The 14842-nt window shown below is 54.6% G+C and overlaps 1 protein-coding gene across 1 annotated transcript in view; it reads right to left on the bottom strand.

Annotated features, from left to right (window-relative positions):
- Nucleotides 1-14842, bottom strand: part of pde3a (phosphodiesterase 3A) — a 109964-nt gene that overhangs the window by 6136 nt on the left and 88986 nt on the right. Inside the window, exons 5-15 of the mRNA XM_031898094.1 lie at nt 14092-14189; nt 12363-12579; nt 10885-10967; nt 10451-10623; nt 10237-10374; nt 10043-10154; nt 7984-8097; nt 7709-7908; nt 6401-6604; nt 5978-6139; nt 4463-4778 (exon numbers count right to left, since the gene is read on the bottom strand). Of these exons, the coding sequence (XP_031753954.1) occupies nt 4463-4778; nt 5978-6139; nt 6401-6604; nt 7709-7908; nt 7984-8097; nt 10043-10154; nt 10237-10374; nt 10451-10623; nt 10885-10967; nt 12363-12579; nt 14092-14189 (1817 nt within the window). The remainder of the gene's footprint in view (nt 1-4462; nt 4779-5977; nt 6140-6400; nt 6605-7708; nt 7909-7983; nt 8098-10042; nt 10155-10236; nt 10375-10450; nt 10624-10884; nt 10968-12362; nt 12580-14091; nt 14190-14842) is intronic.

Genomic DNA, 14842 nt, shown 5'->3' with positions numbered 1-14842 from the left:
GCTTCTAAGACGTACCCCAAATCTATGAGTTACCCCCCCTGCTCTAAGACGTACCCCAAATCTAAGAGTTACCCCCCTGCTCTAGACGTACCCCAAATCTATGAGTTACCCCCCCTGCTCTAAGACGTACCCCAAATCTATGAGTTACCCCCCCTGCTCTAAGACGTACCCCAAATCTATGAGTTACCCCCCCTGCTCTAAGACGTACCCCAAATCTATGAGTTACCCCCCTGCTCTAAGACGTACCCCAAATCTATGAGTTACCCCCCTGCTCTAAGACGTACCCCAAATCTATGAGTTACCCCCCCTGCTCTAAGACGTACCCCAAATCTATGAGTTTACCCCCCCCTGCTCTAAGACGTACCCAAATCTATGAGTTACCCCCCTGCTCTAAGACGTACCCAAATCTATGAGTTACCCCCCCTGCTCTAAGACGTACCCCAAATCTATGAGTTACCCCCCTGCTCTAAGACGTACCCCCAAATTCTATGAGTTACCCCCCCTGCTCTAAGACGTACCCCAAATCTAAGAGTTACCCCCCCTGCTCTAAGACGTACCCCAAATCTAAGAGTTACCCCCCTGCTCTAAGACGTACCCCAAATCTATGAGTTACCCCCCCCTGCTCTAAGACGTACCCCAAATCTAAGAGTTACCCCCCCTGCTCTAAGACGTACCCCAAATCTATGAGTTTACCCCCCTGCTCTAAGACGTACCCCAAATCTAAGAGTTACCCCCCCTGCTCTAAGACGTACCCCAAATCTATGAGTTACCCCCCCGCCTAGGCCCCAATCTAAGACCCCCCGCTAACGACCCCAACTCTATGAGTTACCCCCCCGCTCTAAGACGTACCCTCAAATCTATGAGTTACCGCCCCTGCTCTAAGACGTACCCCAAATCTATGAGTTACCCCCCCCCCGCTTTAAGTTGTAATCATACAATGTGATTTCCTGAATTTTCATATAAATGCTGTGTCTCACAGTCTCACAGTCTCACAGTCCCACAGTCTCACAGTCCCACAGTCTCACAGTCTCACAGTCTCACAGTCCCACAGTCCCACAGTCTCACAGTCTCACAGTCTCACAGTCTCACAGTCTCACAGTCTCACAGTCTCACAGTCCCACAGTCCCACAGTCTCACAAGTCTACAGTCTCACAGTCTCACAGTCTCACAGTCTCACAGTCTCACAGTCTCACAGTCCCACAGTCCCACAGTCCCACAGTCTCACAGTCCCACAGTCCCACAGTCTCACAGTCTCACAGTCCCACAGTCCCACAGTCTCACAGTCTCACAGTCCCACAGTCTCACAGTCTCACAGTCTCACAGTCTCACAGTCTCACAGTCTCACAGTCCCACAGTCTCACAGTCTCACAGTCTCACAGTCCCACAGTCTCACAGTCTCACAGTCCTCACAGTCCCACAGTCCCACAGTCTCACAGTCTCACAGTCTCACAGTCCCACAGTCTCACAGTCTCACAGTCCCACAGTCCACAGTCTCACAGTCTCACAGTCTCACAGTCCCACAGTCTCACAGTCTCACAGTCCCACAGTCTCACAGTCTCACAGTCTCACAGTCCCACAGTCTCACAGTCTCACAGTCTCACAGTCTCACAGTCCCACAGTCCCACAGTCTCACAGTCTCACAGTCTCACAGTCTCACAGTCTCACAGTCTCACAGTCCCACAGTCTCACAGTCCCACAGTCTCACAGTCTCACAGTCTCACAGTCTCACAGTCTCACAGTCTCACAGTCTCACAGTCTCACAGTCTCACAGTCTCACAGTCTCACAGTCTCACAGTCTCACAGTCTCACAGTCCCACAGTCCCACAGTCTCACAGTCTCACAGTCCACAGTCCCACAGTCTCACAGTCCCACAGTCTCACAGTCCCACAGTCTCCACAGTCCACAGTCTCACAGTCTCCACATGTCTCACAGTCCCACAGTCTCACAGTCCACAGTCCACAGTCTCACAGTCTCACAGTCCCACAGTCTCACAGTCTCACAGTCTCACAGTCCTCAACAGTCTCACCAGTCCCACAGTCTCACAGTCTCACAGTCTCACAGTCTCACAGTCTCACAGTCTCACAGTCTCACAGTCTCACAGTCTCACAGTCTCACAGTCTCACAGTTCACAGTCCAGTCCGTCTCACAGTCTCACAGTCTCACAGTCTCACAGTCTCACAGTCCCACAGTCTCACAGTCTCACAGTCTCACAGTCTCACAGTCTCACAGTCTCACAGTCCCACAGTCTCACAGTCTCACAGTCTCACAGTCTCACAGTCTCACAGTCTCACAGTCTCACAGTCTCACAGTCCCACAGTCTCACAGTCTCACAGTCTCACAGTCCCACAGTCTCACAGTCCCACAGTCTCACAGTCCCACAGTCTCACAGTCTCACAGTCTCACAGTCCCACAGTCTCACAGTCTCACAGTCTCACAGTCTCACAGTCCCACAGTCTCACAGTCTCACAGTCTCACAGTCCCACAGTCTCACAGTCTCACAGTCTCACAGTCCTCACAGTCTCACAGTCCTCACAGTCTCACAGTCTCACAGTCTCAACAGTCCCCACAGTCTCACAGTCCACAGTCTCACAGTCTCACAGTCTCACAGTCTCACAGTCTCACAGTCCCACAGTCTCACAGTCCCACAGTCTCACAGTCCCACAGTCTCACAGTCTCACAGTCTCACAGTCCCACAGTCTCACAGTCCCACAGTCTCACAGTCTCACAGTCTCACAGTCTCACAGTCTCACAGTCCCACAGTCTCACAGTCCACAGTCCCACAGTCTCACAGTCTCACAGTCTCACAGTCCCACAGTCTCACAGTCCCACAGTCCCACAGTCCCACAGTCTCACAGTCTCACAGTCTCACAGTCCCACAGTCTCACAGTCCCACAGTCTCACAGTCCCACAGTCCCACAGTCTCACAGTCCCACAGTCTCACAGTCTCACAGTCTCACAGTCTCACAGTCTCACAGTCTCACAGTCTCACAGTCTCATAGTCTCACAGTCTCACAGTCTCACAGTCTCACAGTCTCACAGTGGGGAATGAACCTACAATGATTTCTAAGTGGGAGAACTTGCAAAATCACAGGGTGTTCAAATACTTATGTTCCTCACTGAACCAAAGAGCTGACACTCACACTGGGCCTGAACAACTAGGAACAGCGACCTGAAGCCTTTATTAACAAATAAAGCCCATTTATCATTTATATACATATAGATCCTTTACTCCCACCGAGAATTCATCTTGGAACAAAGGGAATATAATCAACATGTACAACATATTCATAATCAGTATAAATAATTATCAGTAAAGGGAAGGGGGTTCCTTACTGTAAGGGCAGTCAGGTTATGGGGTTCCCTACCCAGAGAGGGGGAATGAGTGATACATTGGGGGTGGGGAGGAAAGGGGATCTCACCATCAGCATAGGAAGGGGTTCCTTACTGTAAGGGCAGTCAGGTTATGGGGTTCCCTACCCAGAGAGGGGGAATGAGTGATACATTGGGGGTGGGGAGGAAAGGGGATCTCACCATCAGCATAGGAAGGGGTTCCTTACTGTAAGGGCAGTCAGGTTTTGGGGTTCCCTACCCAGAGAGGGGGAATGAGTGATACATTGGGGGTGGGGAGGAAAGGGGATCTGACCATCAGCATAGGAAGGGGTTCCTTACTGTAAAGGCAGTCAGGTTATGGGGTTCCCTACCCAGAGAGGGGGAATGAGTGATACATTGGGGGTGGGGAGGAAAGGGGATCTCACCATCAGCATAGGAAGGGGTTCCTTACTGTAAGGGCAGTCAGGTTATGGGGTTCCCTACCCAGAGAGGGGCATGAGTGATACATTGGGGGGGGGGGGAAAGGGGATCTCACCATCAGCATAGGAAGGGGTTCCTTACTGTAAGGGCAGTCAGGTTATGGGGTTCCCTACCCAGAGAGGGGGAATGAGTGATACATTGGGGGTGGGGGGGAAAGGGGATCTCACCATCAGCATAGGAAGGGGTTCCTTACTGTAAGGGCAGTCAGGTTATGGGGTTCCCTACCCAGAGAGGGGGAATGAGTGATACATTGGGGGTGGGGGGGAAAGGGGATCTCACCATCAGCATAGGAAGGGGTTCCTTACTGTAAGGGCAGTCAGGTTATGGGGTTCCCTACCCAGAGAGGGGGAATGAGTGATACATTGGGGGTGGGGAGGAAAGGGGATCTCACCATCAGCATAGGAAGGGGTTCCTTACTGTAAGGGCAGTCAGGTTATGGGGTTCCCTACCCAGAGAGGGGGAATGAGTGATACATTGGGGGTGGGGGGGAAAGGGGATCTCACCATCAGGTTATGGGGTTCCCTACCACTAGGGGGGGTAAGAGAGAAATCAGAATATTACTGTGATTATTGCAATGAGATAACGGCCTACACAGTAGAGTTAATGAATGAGTCGTTAGTGAGTGGATAACGAGTAAGAGTGGTTTCCTTACCCTTCCCTGCATTACTGCCCCACAAGGCATCTTTCAAACAACAGAGGATCAGAGAGGACATACTTGCTAAAGACTCGTTGGGCTCAGACGACTCTTCCTCGGTGTCTTCTTCTTCCTGCTCGTCGGTGTCGTCGCTCTCGTCTCTCTCGTCGCTCTCGTCCAGCCATTTCCCGGGCATCAGGCCGGCTGAGTCGTAGGAATGGCACAGGGGCCCCACGATGTGAGTAATGAAGGACTCCTGCAGCTTGGCAAGCTGGGGGGCCGAGCGGTCCATGAAGGGGCTGATGGGAAGGCCCAGGCTGGACTCCTCATCTCCCTACAGGGGGGGAAGGCAACATCAGGTCCTGCCTGACCATGGGAAAGAGAGCAGCCCAGGAGCAGGAAGTACAGAGAATCAGAGCTCTGTACCTGGGTAAGTACTGGGGGGAGATTGGATTCACTTACCCAGGGGGAGGTTCCTGCCTGACCATGGGAAAGAGAGCAGCCCAGGAGCAGGAAGTACAGAGAATCAGAGCTCTGTACCTGGGTAAGTACTGGGGGGAGATTGGATTCACTTACCCAGGGGGAGGTTCCTGCCTGACCATGGGAAAGAGAGCAGCCCAGGAGCAGGAAGTACAGAGAATCAGAGCTCTGTACCTGGGTAAGTACTGGGGGGAGATTGGATTCACTTACCCAGGGGGAGGTTCCTGCCTGACCATGGGAAAGAGAGCAGCCCGGGAGCAGGAAGTACAGAGAATCAGAGCTCTGTACCTGGGTAAGTACTGGGGGGAGATTGGATTCACTTACCCAGGGGGGAGGTTCCTGTCTGACCATGGGAAAGAGAGCAGCCCAGGAGCAGGAAGTACAGAGAATCAGAGCTCTGTACCTGGGTAAGTACTGGGGGGAGATTGGATTCACTTACCCAGGGGGAGGTTCCTGCCTGACCATGGGAAAGAGAGCAGCCCAGGAGCAGGAAGTACAGAGAATCAGAGCTCTGTACCTGGGTAAGTACTGGGGGGAGATTGGATTCACTTACCCGGGGGGAGGTTCCTGCCTGACCATGGGAAAGAGAGCAGCCCAGGAGCAGGAAGTACAGAGAATCAGAGCTCTGTACCTGGGTAAGTACTGGGGGGAGATTGGATTCACTTACCCGGGGGGAGGTTCCTGCCTGACCATGGGAAAGAGAGCAGCCCAGGAGCAGGAAGTACAGAGAATCAGAGCTCTGTACCTGGGTAAGTACTGGGGGAGATTGGATTCACTTACCCGGGGGGAGGTTCCTGCCTGACCATGGGAAAGAGAGCAGCCCAGGAGCAGGAAGTACAGAGAATCAGAGCTCTGTACCTGGGTAAGTACTGGGGGGAGATTGGATTCACTTACCCAGGGGGGGAGGTTCCTAATGAGCCCAGGTTTTGCACTAGGAAGACTTACCCTTTTTTGTACCCCCAATGTAAAGTCAATTCTCACCCCAAGAATCAAGGCCCCTCCCATCAATGCACCACCCAGACCAACATGCGGTTCCATTCAAGCGCCACTTACCTGCTCATAGAACTCATTGACGATTCCCTCTGTCCACTTGAGATGCAGATCTTTGAACTTGGCCGGCCCATTGATGTCGGCCAACTTAATGCACATCTGACAGACCAGCAAACGGTCATTCTCATTGGACCAGTCAATTCCTGGACTCACCTCCCCATTCACCTGATATGAGAGAGATACGAGTCAGGGTAAATTTAGCCAGTAGTACTCCCACCCCCCCCACATGGTATGGCCCAGTATTTCCTCCATTGCTGCCCTGAAGCCTGAACTTTGCTTATGAGTCTCTATTCAAGGTGAGGCCCCCCCTGCCCCCCTGCCCCCCAGTGCAACTATCTCAGGAATGTGTGGCTCCTCCCACTGGGAAGGGCTACAAGTTGGACCCCTCCATTGCTATGGTTACTGCCCTTGTTCATGAATTCTTACTTTTGCATTGAATTCCGCCAAGAAATCAAAGTGCTTTTTCAGGTCAGTGGCCAAGATGGCTTCAATCACTAGAAAGCGAAATCTCTTGAATTCCATGTGGTCCAGATTTACTAAGAAATTGTACTCCGGCCTCGAGAGGAAAAGATTCCAGGCAGCAGCCGCGTGATGGTTCTCCAACACAGAGCGGTCATTGTACAGCACGGCCTGCACCAACAGGACACATATATTGGTATGGCCCAGGTTATAAGACCCCCCCCAGCTAACACATATATTGGTATGGCCCAGGTTATATCATTTAGACTCCCCCCCGCTAACACATATATTGGTATGGCCCAGGTCATATCATTTAGACTCCCCCGGCTTACACACATATATTGGTATGCCCCAGGTTATATCATTTAGACCCCCCCCCAGCTAACACATAAATTGGTATGGCCCAGATTATATCATTTAGACCCCCCCCCCCAGCTAACACATATATTGGTATGCCCCAGGTTATATCACTTAGCCTCCCCCCGGCTTACACATATATTGGTATGCCCCAGGTTGTATAATTTAGACTCCCCCCAGCTAACACATATATTGGTATGGCCCAGGTTATATCACTTAGACTCCTCCCCGCTAACACATATATTGGTATTCCCCAGGTTATATAATTTAGTCTCCCCCCAGCTAACACATATATTGGTATGGCCCAGGTTGTATAATTTAGACTCCCCCCAGCTAACACATATATTGGATGCCCCAGGTTATATAATTTAGTCTCCCCCAGCTAACACATATATTGGTATGGCCCAGGTTATATCACTTAGACTCCTCCCCGCTAACACATATATTGGTATTCCCCAGGTTATATAATTTAGTCTCCCCCCAGCTAACACATATATTGGTATGGGCCAGGTTATATCATTTAGACCCCCCCCCCGCTAACACATATATTGGTATGGCCCAGGTTATATCACTTAGACTCCTCCCCGCTAACACATATATTGGATGCCCCAGGTTATATAATTTAGTCTCCCCCAGCTAACACATATATTGGTATGGCCCAGGTTATATCATTTAGACTCCCCCCCGCTAACACATATATTGGTATGGCCCAGGTTATATCACTTAGCCTCCCCCCTGCTTCCTGTTTCAGGTGGAAACTGCATTATTTCCTGTCAGGTGATCCCTGAGAGGAACATAACAAAATGGCGGCTGAAGGGAAAAGATGCCCAATACTTCCTGCTGTGTGTGTGCTGATTGGCTTCCCTGATTGGCCGCTATGTACGCACACTGGGTGGTGCGAGGGACAGGGGGCGTTACCTGGGGGGCGTTGGTGGCCACTAGAAATGCGTTGGTTCTGCCCGGATGGTCGTAGTCGTGCATGGCGGCCGCCACATACAGCGCCATCAGCTCCAGGGAGGGGATGTTCCCCGACAGACACCCGTATGTATCATCGGAGGGGTTGTACATCTTGGAGAAGACGTAGCCCATGTGCCCGTGAGTGATGCCGCTGTCGGAGTCTGGCGGGAAGGATACGCGGTTAGAGTGTCAGCTCTTGGGCCCAGAAGATCCCTAAAGGAAGGGGCGGGGCTTACCTGAGTCACTAGCTGAGCCCTGCTCACTGACGGCGTTGGGCAGCCCGGGGATGGCCTGAGTGCTCAGGTACCACACCGCGTGTAACACGTCTGTAGCGTGGATCCTGTTGTGATCTGGGGGAGGAGACAGCAATAAGGGGCGGGGCTGTCACCTGCTGGCCACTCCCACAATGGGAATGGTCTGTCAGGGCCACAGTCCATTCCTTTGGGGCTCTGGGGTGCAAACATGGGTTGGGGGCTCTGGGGTGCAAACATGGGTTGGGGGCTCTGGGGTGCAAACATGGGTTGGGGGCTCTGGGGTGCAAACATGGGTTGGGGGCTCTGGGGTGCAAACATGGGTTGGGGGCTCTGGGGTGCAAACATGGGTGGGGGCTCTAGGGTGCAAACATGGGTTGGGGGCTCTGGGGTGCAAACATGGGTTGGGGGCTCTGGGGTGCAAACATGGGTTGGGGGCTCTGGGGTGCAAACATGGGTTGGGGGCTCTGGGGTGCAAACATGGGTTGGGGGCTCTAGGGTGCAAACATGGGTTGGGGGCTCTGGGGTGCAAACATGGGTTGGGGGCTCTAGGGTGCAAACATGGGTGGGGGCTCTAGGGTGCAAACATGGGTGGGGGCTCTAGGGTGCAAACATGGGTTGGGGGCTCTAGGGTGCAAACATGGGTTGGGGGCTCTGGGGTGCAAACATGGGTTGGGGGCTCTAGGGTGCAAACATGGGTTGGGGCTCTGGGGTGCAAACATGGTTGGGGGCTCTGGGGTGCAAACATGGGTGGGGGCTCTAGGGTGCAAACATGGGTGGGGGGCTCTAGGGTGCAAACATGGGTTGGGGGCTCTGGGGTGCAAACATGGGTTGGGGGCTCTGGGGTGCAAACATGGGTTGGGGGCTCTGGGGTGCAAACATGGGTTGGGGGCTCTAGGGTGCAAACATGGGTTGGGGGCTCTGGGGTGCAAACATGGGTTGGGGGCTCTAGGGTGCAAACATGGGTTGGGGGCTCTGGGGTGCAAACATGGGTTGGGGGCCTCTAGGGTGCAAACATGGGTTGGGGGCTCTGGGGTGCAAACATGGGTTGGGGGCTCTGGGGTGCAAACATGGGTTGGGGGCTCTAGGGTGCAAACATGGGTTGGGGGCTCTGGGGTGCAAACATGGGTTGGGGGCTCTGGGGTGCAAACATGGGTTGGGGGCTCTGGGGTGCAAACATGGGTTGGGGGCTCTGGGGTGCAAACATGGGTTGGGGGCTCTGGGGTGCAAACATGGGTTGGGGGCTCTGGGGTGCAAACATGGGTTGGGGGCACTAGGGTGCAAACATGGGTTGGGGGCTCTGGGGTGCAAATATGGGTTGGGGGCTCTGGGGTGCAAACATGGGTTGGGGGCTCTAGGGTGCAAACATGGGTTTGGGGGCTCTGGGGGTGCAAACATGGGTTGGGGGCTCTGGGGTGCAAACATGGGTTGGGGGCTCTGGGGTTTCAAACCATGGGTTGGGGGCTCTGGGGTGCAAACATGGGTTGGGGGCACTAGGGTGCAAACATGGGTTGGGGGCTCTGGGGTGCAAATATGGGTTGGGGGCTCTGGGGTGCAAACATGGGTTGGGGGCTCTGGGGTGCAAACATGGGTTGGGGGCTCTGGGGTGCAAACATGGGTTGGGGGCTCTGGGGTGCAAACATGGGTTGGGGGCTCGGGTCAATGGTGGGGCCGGGTGCAAACATGGGTTGGGGGCTCTGGGGTGCAAACATGGGTTGGGGGTTGGAATGGTGGGGCTCTGGGGTGCAAACATGGGTTGGGGGCTCTGGGGTGCAAACATGGGTTGGGGGCTCTGGGGTGCAAACATGGGTTGGGGGCTGCCCTAATATAAATAAAAGGAATAGGGAAGAAGCCAAAGGAGACATTGGGATAAAAGGGAAATGGTATCGGGGGTATTACCAGGACGGGTAGGCGAGTGGGACCATATAGAGACCATAATAACTATGGCTCAGCCCCCTTCACGCCTGAGTAGAATAACACGCAGCTCCCTGACCAATGAGAACGCTTCTCTGTGGAAGTGGGCGGAGCCGGGGGCGGTACCTACATGGAATATCCCGGTAGCCGCTCTCCAGCGCGTGGAAGTAGTTCATGAATTCTCTCAACGGGATCTTGAAGGTTTCCAAGAGCCCCATGTCCTCAAAGAGCCGGTACGACACCTACAGAACACGGGGGGGTCCATATAAATAGGGGTACCGGTAGCGGCACTAACCCCCCCAGCCAATCAGCACCAGAACCGACCTGACTGAGAATTCGCCCCGTCTTCTGCCCCGTCTTTTCCACCAAGTCAAAGATGGGAAAGTTCCAGTTGTTGATCTCTCCCATGAGCGAGTCCAGATCCTCCATGAGCAGCGGTTCCGGTGCCAGAACGGCTTTCTCCTGCGAGACAGACAAGCATTATGGGTCTTTCCCCCAACTAAAGGCCAAGTAAACCCAAAGTGCCGCGGCTACTTGCCTCGGAGTGGATGAGGGGGTGCAGGACCTCCCCCTGGAAGGAGGCGGAGCTTTTCCTGGACTGGGCGGGGTCCTTGGCGCCGTCGGGCTCGTCGCTCGGCAGGATGTCGCTGCTGTCGCTGTGGTTGGTTTCGTGAGTGCTGTCGTAGTCAGAAGTTGTGTGAGTTGGATCATCTAGAACACAAACCCAACTGCTAATTTCCACACCTACGGGAATGTGCGTTGGCGCTGTGTGACACGAGCGGGAGAGACACATGAACATGGCGGCACGATGAGCATCAGGGGGCGGGGCTCTACAGCGGCTTGCAGTTGGTCAGACTATAGCGAATAGATATTCCCACATACAGGAGATGAGCCCCATATACACTACTAGGGCTTCCCCCCCCTCGCTACACAAGGATTTGCCCCCCAGCAGGGGCAGAAGCACCAAATTACCTGTTCTGTTCTGGGAATGTGGCACCTCGCCGGGATCCAATGCGCCGTCACTGGGATTTACTGGACTGTAGGACCGCCCACAGCTGCAACGCAATTATACTCCCGTTACTAACTGATAATTACTTAATAAGCTCCTCCCTACTCAGTATGGCCGACAGCTCAAGCTCCTCCCTACTCAGTATGGCCTACAGCTCAAGCTCCTCCATACTCAGTATGGCCGACAGCTCAAGCTCCTCCCTACTCAGTATGGCCGACAGCTCAAGCTCCTCCCTACTCAGTATGGCCTACAGCTCAAGCTCCTCCCTACTCAGTATGGCCTACAGCTCAAGCCCCTCCCTACTCAGTATGGCCAACAGCTCAAGATCCTCCCTACTCAGTATGGCCGACAGCTCAAGCCCCTCCCTACTCAGTATGGCCGACAGCTCAAGCTCCTCCCTACTCAGTATGGCCGACAGCTCAAGCTCCTCCCTACTCAGTATGGCCGACAGCTCAAGCTCCTCCCTACTCAGTATGGCCTACAGCTCAAGCCCCTCCCTACTCAGTATGGCCAACAGCTCAAGATCCTCCCTACTCAGTATGGCCAACAGCTCAAGCTCCTCCCTACTCAGTATGGCCAACAGCTCAAGCTCCTCCCTACTCAGTATGGCCGACAGCTCAAGCTCCTCCCTACTCAGTATGGCCTACAGCTCAAGCTCCTCCCTACTCAGTATGGCCAACAGCTCAAGCTCCTCCCTACTCAGTATGGCCTACAGCTCAAGCTCCTCCCTACTCAGTATGGCCTACAGCTCAAGCTCCTCCCTACTCAGTATGGCCAACAGCTCAAGCTCCTCCCTACTCAGTATGGCCGACAGCTCAAGCTCCTCCCTACTCAGTTTGGCCAACAGCTCAAGCTCCTCCCTACTCAGTATGGCCAACAGCTCAAGCTCCTCCCTACTCAGTATGGCCTACAGCTCAAGCTCCTCCCTACTCAGTATGGCCTACAGCTCAAGCTCCTCCCTACTCAGTATGGCCTACAGCTCAAGCTCCTCCCTACTCAGTATGGCTGACAGTTCAAGCTCCTCCCTACTCAATATGGCCGACAGCTCAAGCTCCTCCCTACTCAGTATGGCCTACAGCTCAAGCTCCTCCCTACTCAGTATGGCCTACAGCTCAAGCTCCTCCCTACTCAGTATGGCCTACAGCTCAAGCTCCTCCCTACTCAGTATGGCTGACAGTTCAAGCTCCTCCCTACTCAATATGGCCGACAGCTCAAGCTCCTCCCTACTCAAGTTTTTGCCCTGGTTCCATAGTATAAATAATAATATAATAATAATAAAGCCCTGTAAGACCAGGGGGAACCTGTAGGGGGCAGTAAAGAGAGGGAAGAGCTTTAATCTCATATTCTTGCCCTGGAAGGGAGAATGGAAGCAGCAGTTTGGGTGGGACTAGGGGCATATATAGGGGCAGAGGGGGTAACTATCAGCCAATAAAATCCTTACCTGGCGCACACAAGGGTGGAACCCGGGAACGGTTCCGGAATCTCCGGCGCACTCTTGGTGGAACTTAGTACCTTGTGTGGATTGGGCCCCAACCGGCCGAGCTCGGTACCATCACAGAACTGCACCGGGAGGGATTTCACGGTCGGACTGGCGGCCGGGGTGCCCGGGATGGGAGACTGGCACGGGGATATGAGGGGGGAAATGTTCGGCGGGATCCCTGTAATAAAGAGAGGAATGGTCCAATGTCAGTCTGATGGGCAGCGCCACCCAGTGGGCACACTCAGTACTAACCCCTAAGGCACTGGTACCAGTGGGCACACTCAGTACTAACCCCTAAGGCACTGGTACCAGTGGGCACACTCAGTACTAACCCCTAAGGCACTGGTACCAGTGGGCACACTCAGTACTAACCCCTAAGGCACTGGTACCAGTGGGCATGCTCAGTACTAACCCCTAAGGCACCGGTACCAGTGGGCACACTCAGTACTAACCCCTAAGGCACTGGTACCAGTGGGCACACTCAGTACTAACCCCTAAGGCACCGGTACCAGTGGGCACACTCAGTACTAACCCCTAAGGCACCGGTACCAGTGGGCACACTCAGTACTAACCCCTAAGGCACCGGTACCAGTGGGCACACTCAGTACTAACCCCTAAGGCACCGGTACCAGTGGGCATGCTCAGTACTAACCCCTAAGGCACCGGTACCAGTGGGCACACTCAGTACTAACCCCTAAGGCACCGGTACCAGTGGGCACGCTCAGTACTAACCCTAAGGCACCGGGTACCAGTGGGCATGCTCAGTACTAACCCCTAAGGCACCGGTACCAGTGGGCACACTCAGTACTAACCCTAAGGCACCGGTACCAGTGGGCACACTCAGTACTAACCCTAAGGCACCGGTACCAGTGGGCACGCTCAGTACTAACCCTAAGGCACCGGTACCAGTGGGCATGCTCAGTACTAACCCCTAAGGCACCGGTACCAGTGGGCATGCTCAGTACTAACCCCTAAGGCACCGGTACCAGTGGGCACGCTCAGTACTAACCCTAAGGCACCGGTACCAGTGGGCACGCTCAGTACTAACCCTAAGGCACCGGTACCAGTGGGCATGCTCAGTACTAACCCCTAAGGCACCGGTACCAGTGGGCATGCTCAGTACTAACCCCTAAGGCACCGGTACCAGTGGGCACGCTCAGTACTAACCCCTAAGGCACCAGTACCAGTGGGCACGCTCAGTACTAACCCCTAAGGCACCGGTACCAGTGGGCACGCTCTGTACTAACCCCTAAGGCACCGGTACCAGTGGGCACACTCAGTACTAACCCCTAAGGCACCGGTACCAGTGGACACACTCAGTACTAACCCTTAGGCACCGGTACCAGTGGGCATGCTCAGTACTTACCCCTAAGGCACCGGTACCAGTGGGCACGCTCAGTACTAACCTTAAGGCACCGGTACCAGTGGACTAACCCCCTGGGGGGCACTGAGGGCCAGCAGCTAGTTAGGGTACGATGAGGGTATAATTTGCTCTACTAGATACCCCCGAGTGACCAAGTAGAGGGTCAAAAGTGAGATTTGGGGGGGTAGTTATTTGCTCCCACAGATATTTTTGGAATGATGCCTGATACCCCAACATATCTGTAACCTTATTATGAGCTGGGGGGCCTGACCCAAAGGGGCAACTGAATGTTCTGAGCCCAATAGGCCGGAATAGAACCTTCCTTACCCTGCCTCCACTTGGGGGTCACATGGTTTGTGTTGGCGAGAGACGGCGAGAAGGGGCGACTTTTCAGCAGCAGCGAGTTGTGCCAGGAGTCGGGGTTACTGCCAAAAGGAAAGGGACTATTGTTACTATCAACCCCACCCCCACTGAGCCACTCCCACCCCCACTGGCCACTCCCACTGAGCCACCCCACCTGCACTGAGCCACTCCCAGTGAGCAACCCCCACTGAGCCACTCCCACCCCCCACTGAGCCACTCCCACTGAGCCACCCCCACCCCAATGAGCCACTCCCACCCCCAATGAGCCACTCCCACCCCCCACTGAGCCACTCCCACTGAGCAACCCCACTCAAACTGAGCCACTCCCACTGAGCCACCCCCACCCCCAATGAGCCACTCCCACCCCCCACTGAGCTACTCCCACTGAGCCACCCCCACTCAAACTGAGCCACTCCCACTCTGCCACCCCCACTGAGCCACCCCCACCCCCACTGAGCCACTCCCACCCCCACTGAGCCACTCCCACTGAGCCAACCACACTCAAACTGAGCCACTCCCACTCTGCCACCCCACTGAGCCACACCCACCCCCAATGAGCCACTCCCACTGAGCCACCCCACTCAAACTGAGCCACACCCACCCCCAATGAGCCACCCCCACCCCCACTGAGCCACTCCCACCCCCACTGGGCCACTCCCACTGAGCCACCCCACTCCCACTGAGCCACCCCACCTGCACTGAGCCACTCCCAGTG

This window comes from Xenopus tropicalis, chromosome 3, assembly GCF_000004195.4.
Source record: "Xenopus tropicalis strain Nigerian chromosome 3, UCB_Xtro_10.0, whole genome shotgun sequence".
NCBI classification, from domain to species: Eukaryota; Metazoa; Chordata; class Amphibia; order Anura; family Pipidae; genus Xenopus; species Xenopus tropicalis.
The sequence above is the reverse complement of the archived record's forward strand: the minus strand, read 5'-3'. Positions and strand labels throughout refer to the sequence as shown.